A 10,000-nucleotide genomic window follows, 5' to 3' on the forward strand; every position below is an offset into this window, starting at 1 on the left:
TCTTCCAATATCAATAGGTTGATTGTTTCGCTCCTGTATTTTACAAAAGGAAAAAAGATCTCTGAGAGCTGTTTCCGGGATCCGAAAGAGAGTACTCGGGTTCTCCCAATAACTAAAAAGTGTATCATGCCTGAATCTAACTGGAGTTCGCGGTGGTGGAGGAACTGGATCGGAAAAAAGAGGGATTTTTGTTGTAAGATATCTAATGAAACCGTCGCTGGAATTGATATCTCATTTAAAGAGAAAGATATCAAATATCTGGAGTTTCTTTTTGTATATTATATGGATGATCCGATCCGCAAGGGCCATGATTGGGAATTGTTTGATCGTCTTTCTCCGAATAAGAGGCGAAACATAATCAACTTGAATTCGGGACAGCTATTCGAAATCTTAGTGAAAGACTGGATTTGTTATCTCATGTTTGCTTTTCGTGAAAAAATACCAATTGAAGTGGAGGGTTTCTTCAAACAACAAGGAGCTGGGTCAACTATTCAATCAAATGATATTGAGCATGTTTCCCATCTCTTCTCGAGAAACAAGCGGGCTATTTCTTTGCAAAATTGTGCTCAATTTCATATGTGGCAATTCCACCAAGATCTCTTCGTTAGTTGGGGGAAGAATCCGCACGAATCGGATTTTTTGAGGAAAATATATCGAGAGAGAATTGGATTTGGTTAGACAATGTGTGGTTGGTAAACAAGGATAGATTTTTTAGCAAGGTACGAAATGTATCGTCAAATATTCAATATGATTCTACAAGATCTAGTTTCGTTCAAGTAACGGATTCTAGCCAATTGAACGGATCTTCTGATCAATTCATAGATCCTTTCGATTCCATTAGTAATGAGGATTCGGAATATCACTATCACACATTGATCAATCAAAGAGAGATTCAACAACTAAAAGAAAGATCGATTCTTTGGGATCCTTCCTTTATTCAAACGGAAGGAAGAGAGATAGAATCAGACCGATTCCCTAAATACCTTTCTGGATATTCCTCAATGCCCCGGCTATTCACGGAACGTGAAAAGCGAATGAATAATCATCTGCTTCCGGAAGAAAGCGAAGAATTTTTTTGGAATTCTACAAGAGCCATTCGTTCTTTTTTCTCTGACAGATGGTCAGAACTTCATCTGGGTTCGAATCCTACTGAGAGGTCCACTAGGGATCAGAAATTGTTGAAGAAAGAACAAGATGTTTCTTTTGTCCCTTCCAGGCGATCGGAAAATAAAGAAATAGTTAATATATTCAAGATAATTACGTATTTACAAAATACCGTCTCAATTCATCCTATTTCATCAGATCTGGGATGTGATACGGTTCCGAAGGATGAACTGGATATGGACAGTTCCAATAAGATTTCATTCTTGAACAAAAATCCATTTTTTTATTATTTCATCTATTCCATGAACGGAAGAGGGGGGGATACACGTTACGCCACGATTTTGAGTCAGAAGAGAGATTTCAAGAAATGGCAGATCTATTCACTCTATCAATAACCGAGCCGGATCTGGTGTATCATAAGGGATTTGCCTTTTCTATTGATTCCTACGGATTGGATCAAAGACAATTCTTGAAGGAGGTTTTCAACTCCAGGGATGAATTGAAAAAGAAATCTTTATTGGTTCTACCTCCTATTTTTTATGAAGAAAATGAATCTTTTTATCGAAGGATCAGAAAAAATTGGGTCCGGATCTCCTGCGGGAATTTTTTGAAGATCCAAAACCAAAAAGAGTGGTATTTGCTAGCAACAACATAATGGAGGCAGTCAATCAATATAGATTGATCCGAAATCTGATTCAAATCCAATTCCAATATAGTCCCTATGGGTACATAAGAAATGTATTGAATCGATTCTTTTTAATGAAGAGACCTGATCGCAACTTCGAATATGGAATTCAAAGGGATCTAATAGGAAATGATACTCTGAATCATAGAACTATAATGAAAGATACGATCAACCAACATTTATCGAATTTGAAAAAGAGTCAGAAGAAATGGTTCGATCCTCTTATTTTTCTTTCTCGAACCGAGAGATCCATAAATCGGGATCCTAATGCATATAGATACAAATGGTCCAATGGGAGCAAGAATTTCCAGGAGCATTTGAAACATTTCGTTCTGAGCGGAAGAGCCGTTTTCAAGTAGTGTTCGATCGATTATGTATTAATCAATATTCGATTGATTGGTCTGAGGTTATTGATAAAAAAGATTTGTCTAAGTCACTTCGTTTCTTTTTGTCCAAGTTACTTCGTTTTTTGTCCAAGTTACTTCTCTTTTTGTCTAACTCACTTCCTTTTTTTCTTTGTGAGTTTCGAGAATATCCCCATTCATAGGTCTGAGATCCACATCTATGAATTGAAAGGTCCGAACGATCAACCCTGCAATCAGTTGTTAGAATCAATAGGTCTTCAAATCGTTCATTTTAAAAAATTGAAACCCTTTTTATTGGATGATCATAATACTTCTCAAAAATCGAAATTCTTGATCAATGGAGGAACAATATCACCATTTTTGTTCAATAAGATACCAAAGTGGATGATTGACTCATTCCATACTAGAAAGAATCGCAGGAAATCTTTTGATAACACGGATTCCTATTTCTCAATCGTATCCCACGATCAAGACAATTGCTGAATCCCGTGAAACCATTTCAGAGAAGTTCATTGATATCTTCTTTTTCTAAAGCAAATCGACTTCGATTCTTGAATAATCCACATCACTTCTGCTTCTATTGTAACAAAAGATTCCCTTTTTATGTGGAAAAGGCCCGTCTCAATAATTCTGATTTTACGTATGGACAATTCCTCACTATCTTGTTCATTCACAACAAAATATTTTCTTCGTGTGGTGGTAAAAAAAAACATGCTTTTTTGGAGAGAGATACTATTTCACCTTCGTCAATCGAGTCACAGGTATCTAACATATTCATATCTAACGATTTTCCACAAAGTGGTGACGAAAGGTATAACTTGTACAAATCTTTCCATTTTCCAATTCGATCCGATCCATTAGTTCGTAGAGCTATTTACTCGATTGCAGACATTTCTGGAACACCTCTAATAGAGGGACAAAGAGTAAATTTGGAAAGAACGTATTGTCAAACTCTTTCAGATATGAATCTATCCGATTCAGAAGAGAAGAGCTTGCATCAGTATCTCAATTTCAATTCAAACGTGGGTTTGATTCACACTCCATGTTCTGAGAAATATTTACAGAGGAAAAACGGAGTCTTTGCCTAAAAAAATGCGTTGACAAAGGGCAGATGGATAGAACCTTTCAACGAGATAGTGCTTTTTCAACTCTCTCAAAATGGAATCTATTCCAAACATATATGCCATGGTTCTTTACTTCGACAGGGTACAAATATCTAAATTTGATATTTTTAGATATTTTTTCAGACCTATTGCGGATACTAAGTAGCAGTCAAAAATTTGTATCCATTTTTCATGATATTATGTATGGATTAGATATATCATGGCGAATTCTTCAGAAAAAATTGTGTCTTCCACAAAGGAATCTGATAAGTGAGATTTCGAGTAAGTCTTTACATAATCTTCTTCTGTCCGAAGAAATGATTCATCGAAATAATGAGTCATCGTTGATATCGACACATCTGAGATCGCCAAATGTTCGTGAGGTCCTCTATTCAATCCTTTTCCTTCTTCTTGTTGCTGGATATATCGTTCGTACACATCTTCTCTTTGTTTCCCGAGCCTATAGTGAGTTACAGACAGAGTTCGAAAAGATCAAATCTTTGATGATTCCATCATACATGATTGAGTTGCGAAAACTTCTGGATAGGTATCCTACATCTGAACAGAATTCTTTCTGGTTAAAGAATCTTTTTCTAGTTGCTCTGGAACAATTAGGAGATTGTCTAGAAGAAATACGGGGTTCTGGCGGCAACATGCTATGGGGTGGTGATCCCGCTTATGGGGTCAAATCAATACGTTCTAAGAAGACAGATTTGAAAATAAACTTCATCGATATCATCGATCTCATAAGTATCATACCAAATCCCATCAATCGAATCACTTTTTCGAGAAATACGAGACATCTAAGTCATACAAGTAAAGACATCTATTCATTGATAAGAAAAAGAAAAAACGTGAGCGGTGATTGGATTGATGATAAAATAGAATCCTGGGTCGCGAACAGTGATTCGATTGATGATAAAGAAAGAGAATTCTTGGTTCAGTTCTCCACCTTAAGGGCAGAAAAAAGGATTGATCAAATTCTATTGAGTCTGACTCATAGTGATCATTTATCAAAGAATGACTCTGGTTATCAAATGATTGAACAACCGGGAACAATTTACTTACGATACTTAGTTGACATTCATAAAAAGTATCTAATGAATTATGAGTTCAATACATCCTGTTTAGCAGAAAGACGGATATTCCTTGCTCATTATCAGACAATCACTTATTCACAAACTTCGTGTGGGGCTAATAGTTTTCATTTCCCGTCTCATGGAAAACCCTTTTCGCTCCGCTTAGCCCTATCCCCTCTAGGAGTATTTTAGTGATAGGTTCTATAGGAACCGGACGATCCTATTTGGTCAAATACCTAGCGACAAACTCCTATGTTCCTTTCATTACAGTATGTCTGAACAAGTTCCTGGATAACAAGCCGAAAGGTTTTTTTCTTGATGATATCGATATTGATGATAGTGACGATATTGATGCTAGTAACGATATTGATCGTGAACTTGATACGGAGCTGGAGCTTCTAACTATGATGAATGCGCTAACTATGGATATGATGTCGGAAATAGACCGATTTTATATCACCCTTCAATTCGAATTAGCAAAAGCAATGTCTCCTTGCATAATATGGATTCCAAACATTCATGATCTTGATGTGAATGAGTCGAATTACTTAGCCCTCGGTCTCTTGGTGAACTCTCTCTCCAGGGATTGTGAAAGATGTTCGACTAGAAATAGTCTTGTTATTGCTTCGACTCATATTCCCCAAAAAGTGGATCCCGCTCTAATAGCCCCGAATAAATTAAATACATGCATTAAAATAAGAAGGCTTCTTATTCCACAACAACGAAAGCACTTTTTCACTCTTTCCTATACTAGGGGATTTCACTTGGAAAAGAAAATGTTCCATACTAATGGATTCGAGTCCATAACCATGGGTTCCAGTGCACGAGATCTTGTAGCACTTACCAATGAGGCCTTATCAATTAGTATTACACAGAAGAAATCAATTATAGACACTAATACAATTAGATCTGCTCTTCATAGACAAACTTGGGATTTGCGATCCCAGGTAAGATCGGTTCAGGATCATGGGATCCTTTTCTATCAGATAGGAAGGGTTGTTGCACAAAATGTACTTATAAGTAATTGCCCCATAGATCCTATATCTATCTATATGAAGAAGAAATCATGTAACGAAGGGGATTCTTATTTGTACAAATGGTACTTCGAACTTGGAACGAGCATGAAGAAATTCACGATACTTCTTTATCTTTTGAGTTGTTCTGCCGGATCGGTCGCTCAAGACCTTTGGTCTCTACCCGGACCCGATGAAAAAAATAGGATCACTTCTTATGGATTCATTGAGAATGATTCGTCATGTCATATAGGCCCGAGTCGGACATCTAATTGCTTAGAGATTTGAATTATCCTTATCCGGAGGATGCCTTATATATATATTAATATTATATCAAAAGATGGACAATCAAACCTATTTCTCGATTCAATAGAAGTCCAACCAAAGAGGTGAATAGGGTCCCAAATAACGAGAGATATGTAAAAAGTAGTCAGATTTCGCCTATTACTAATCCTAAATGGAATGTAACGACGTAGGGATCCCTATGTAAACATAGTAATTATTTAGATACGCTCGAATGACCCCTTCCATAATGAGATGTATTAACCTTATTCCGGTCTGGTCCGGTATGGATGAACTTATAATCATGGAATCGACTCGATCATCAGATTATAATTAAAGTTCATAAAGGTTATCCATTCCCATTTTGGGGGAATTCGATTCACTATCTTTGATTCCATGTTATTAAGAGGATCCCTACGTCGTTACATTCCATTTAGGATTAGAATAGGCGAAATCTGACCTACTTTTTACATATCTCTCGTTATTTGGGACCCTATTCACCTCTTTGGTTGGACTTCTATTGAATCGAGAAATAGGTTTGATTGTCCATCTTTTTGATATAATATTAATATATATATAAGGCATCCTCCGGATAAGGATAATTCAAATCTAAGCAATTAGATGTCCGACTCGGGCCTATATGACATGACGAATCATTCTCAATGAATCCATAAGAAGTGATCCTATTTTTTTCATCGGGTCCGGGTAGAGACCAAAGGTCTTGAGCGACCGATCCGGCAGAACAACTCAAAAGATAAAGAAGTATCGTGAATTTCTTCATGCTCGTTCCAAGTTCGAAGTACCATTTGTACAAATAAGAATCCCCTTCGTTACATGATTTCTTCTTCATATAGATAGATATAGGATCTATGGGGCAATTACTTATAAGTACATTTTGTGCAACAACCCTTCCTATCTGATAGAAAAGGATCCCATGATCCTGAACCGATCTTACCTGGGATCGCAAATCCCAAGTTTGTCTATGAAGAGCAGATCTAATTGTATTAGTGTCTATAATTGATTTCTTCTGTGTAATACTAATTGATAAGGCCTCATTGGTAAGTGCTACAAGATCTCGTGCACTGGAACCCATGGTTATGGACTCGAATCCATTAGTATGGAACATTTTCTTTTCCAAGTGAAATCCCCTAGTATAGGAAAGAGTGAAAAAGTGCTTTCGTTGTTGTGGAATAAGAAGCCTTCTTATTTTAATGCATGTATTTAATTTATTCGGGGCTATTAGAGCGGGATCCACTTTTTGGGGAATATGAGTCGAAGCAATAACAAGACTATTTCTAGTCGAACATCTTTCACAATCCCTGGAGAGAGAGTTCACCAAGAGACCGAGGGCTAAGTAATTCGACTCATTCACATCAAGATCATGAATGTTTGGAATCCATATTATGCAAGGAGACATTGCTTTTGCTAATTCGAATTGAAGGGTGATATAAAATCGGTCTATTTCCGACATCATATCCATAGTTAGCGCATTCATCATAGTTAGAAGCTCCAGCTCCGTATCAAGTTCACGATCAATATCGTTACTAGCATCAATATCGTCACTATCATCAATATCGATATCATCAAGAAAAAACCTTTCGGCTTGTTATCCAGGAACTTGTTCAGACATACTGTAATGAAAGGAACATAGGAGTTTGTCGCTAGGTATTTGACCAAATAGGATCGTCCGGTTCCTATAGAACCTATCACTAAAATACTCCTAGAGGGGGATAGGGCTAAGCGGAGCGAAAAGGGTTTTCCATGAGACGGGAAATGAAAACTATTAGCCCCACACGAAGTTTGTGAATAAGTGATTGTCTGATAATGAGCAAGGAATATCCGTCTTTCTGCTAAACAGGATGTATTGAACTCATAATTCATTAGATACTTTTTATGAATGTCAACTAAGTATCGTAAGTAAATTGTTCCCGGTTGTTCAATCATTTGATAACCAGAGTCATTCTTTGATAAATGATCACTATGAGTCAGACTCAATAGAATTTGATCAATCCTTTTTTCTGCCCTTAAGGTGGAGAACTGAACCAAGAATTCTCTTTCTTTATCATCAATCGAATCACTGTTCGCGACCCAGGATTCTATTTTATCATCAATCCAATCACCGCTCACGTTTTTTCTTTTTCTTATCAATGAATAGATGTCTTTACTTGTATGACTTAGATGTCTCGTATTTCTCGAAAAAGTGATTCGATTGATGGGATTTGGTATGATACTTATGAGATCGATGATATCGATGAAGTTTATTTTCAAATCTGTCTTCTTAGAACGTATTGATTTGACCCCATAAGCGGGATCACCACCCCATAGCATGTTGCCGCCAGAACCCCGTATTTCTTCTAGACAATCTCCTAATTGTTCCAGAGCAACTAGAAAAAGATTCTTTAACCAGAAAGAATTCTGTTCAGATGTAGGATACCTATCCAGAAGTTTTCGCAACTCAATCATGTATGATGGAATCATCAAAGATTTGATCTTTTCGAACTCTGTCTGTAACTCACTATAGGCTCGGGAAACAAAGAGAAGATGTGTACGAACGATATATCCAGCAACAAGAAGAAGGAAAAGGATTGAATAGAGGACCTCACGAACATTTGGCGATCTCAGATGTGTCGATATCAACGATGACTCATTATTTCGATGAATCATTTCTTCGGACAGAAGAAGATTATGTAAAGACTTACTCGAAATCTCACTTATCAGATTCCTTTGTGGAAGACACAATTTTTTCTGAAGAATTCGCCATGATATATCTAATCCATACATAATATCATGAAAAATGGATACAAATTTTTGACTGCTACTTAGTATCCGCAATAGGTCTGAAAAAATATCTAAAAATATCAAATTTAGATATTTGTACCCTGTCGAAGTAAAGAACCATGGCATATATGTTTGGAATAGATTCCATTTTGAGAGAGTTGAAAAAGCACTATCTCGTTGAAAGGTTCTATCCATCTGCCCTTTGTCAACGCATTTTTTTAGGCAAAGACTCCGTTTTTTCCTCTGTAAATATTTCTCAGAACATGGAGTGTGAATCAAACCCACGTTTGAATTGAAATTGAGATACTGATGCAAGCTCTTCTCTTCTGAATCGGATAGATTCATATCTGAAAGAGTTTGACAATACGTTCTTTCCAAATTTACTCTTTGTCCCTCTATTAGAGGTGTTCCAGAAATGTCTGCAATCGAGTAAATAGCTCTACGAACTAATGGATCGGATCGAATTGGAAAATGGAAAGATTTGTACAAGTTATACCTTTCGTCACCACTTTGTGGAAAATCGTTAGATATGAATATGTTAGATACCTGTGACTCGATTGACGAAGGTGAAATAGTATCTCTCTCCAAAAAAGCATGTTTTTTTTTACCACCACACGAAGAAAATATTTTGTTGTGAATGAACAAGATAGTGAGGAATTGTCCATACGTAAAATCAGAATTATTGAGACGGGCCTTTTCCACATAAAAAGGGAATCTTTTGTTACAATAGAAGCAGAAGTGATGTGGATTATTCAAGAATCGAAGTCGATTTGCTTTAGAAAAAGAAGATATCAATGAACTTCTCTGAAATGGTTTCACGGGATTCAGCCAATTGTCTTGATCGTGGGATACGATTGAGAAATAGGAATCCGTGTTATCAAAAGATTTCCTGCGATTCTTTCTAGTATGGAATGAGTCAATCATCCACTTTGGTATCTTATTGAACAAAAATGGTGATATTGTTCCTCCATTGATCAAGAATTTCGATTTTTGAGAAGTATTATGATCATCCAATAAAAAGGGTTTCAATTTTTTAAAATGAACGATTTGAAGACCTATTGATTCTAACAACTGATTGCAGGGTTGATCGTTCGGACCTTTCAATTCATAGATGTGGATCTCAGACCTATGAATGGGGATATTCTCGAAACTCACAAAGAAAAAAGGAAGTGAGTTAGACAAAAAGAGAAGTAACTTGGACAAAAAACGAAGTAACTTGGACAAAAAGAAACGAAGTGACTTAGACAAATCTTTTTTATCAATAACCTCAGACCAATCAATCGAATATTGATTAATACATAATCGATCGAACACTACTTGAAAACGGCTCTTCCGCTCAGAAACGAAATGTTTCAAATGCTCCTGGAAATTCTTGCTCCCATTGGACCATTTGTATCTATATGCATTAGGATCCCGATTTATGGATCTCTCGGTTCGAGAAAGAAAAATAAGAGGATCGAACCATTTCTTCTGACTCTTTTTCAAATTCGATAAATGTTGGTTGATCGTATCTTTCATTATAGTTCTATGATTCAGAGTATCATTTCCTATTAGATCCCTTTGAATTCCATATTCGAAGTTGCGATCAGGT

General features: G+C 36.5%; 3 protein-coding genes across 3 annotated transcripts in view; 2 read left to right on the forward strand and 1 right to left on the reverse strand.

Annotated features, from left to right (window-relative positions):
* LOC125604571 (protein Ycf2-like) overlaps positions 1-953 on the forward strand; it is a 2,049-nt gene extending 1,096 nt beyond the window's left edge. The window contains exon 1 of the mRNA XM_048774876.1: positions 1-953. This exon is cut by the window's left edge and continues 1,096 nt beyond it. Within this exon, the coding sequence (XP_048630833.1) occupies positions 1-678 (678 nt within the window). The 3' untranslated portion in view covers positions 679-953.
* Positions 954-2,127: 1,174 nt separating this feature from the next.
* Positions 2,128-5,055, forward strand: LOC125604570 (protein Ycf2-like). The gene has a single exon (XM_048774875.1). The coding sequence runs from the start codon at positions 3,266-3,268 to the stop codon at positions 4,526-4,528; it is 1,263 nt and encodes a 420-aa protein (XP_048630832.1). The 5' UTR covers positions 2,128-3,265; the 3' UTR covers positions 4,529-5,055.
* Positions 5,056-6,663: 1,608 nt separating this feature from the next.
* LOC125604572 (protein Ycf2-like) overlaps positions 6,664-10,000 on the reverse strand; it is a 12,830-nt gene continuing 9,493 nt past the window's right edge. The window contains exon 1 of the mRNA XM_048774877.1: positions 6,664-10,000. This exon is cut by the window's right edge and continues 9,493 nt beyond it. Coding sequence (XP_048630834.1) covers positions 7,132-10,000 — 2,869 coding nt within the window. The 3' untranslated portion in view covers positions 6,664-7,131.

This window comes from Brassica napus, unplaced genomic scaffold (genome assembly GCF_020379485.1).
Source record: "Brassica napus cultivar Da-Ae unplaced genomic scaffold, Da-Ae ScsIHWf_569;HRSCAF=851, whole genome shotgun sequence".
Lineage (NCBI taxonomy): Eukaryota > Viridiplantae > Streptophyta > Magnoliopsida > Brassicales > Brassicaceae > Brassica > Brassica napus.

Coding starts and splice junctions, on each gene's coding strand:
- LOC125604570 (XM_048774875.1), top strand. CDS start 3,266: ATGGATAGAACCTTTCAACGAGATAGTGCTTTTTCAACTCTCTCAAAA.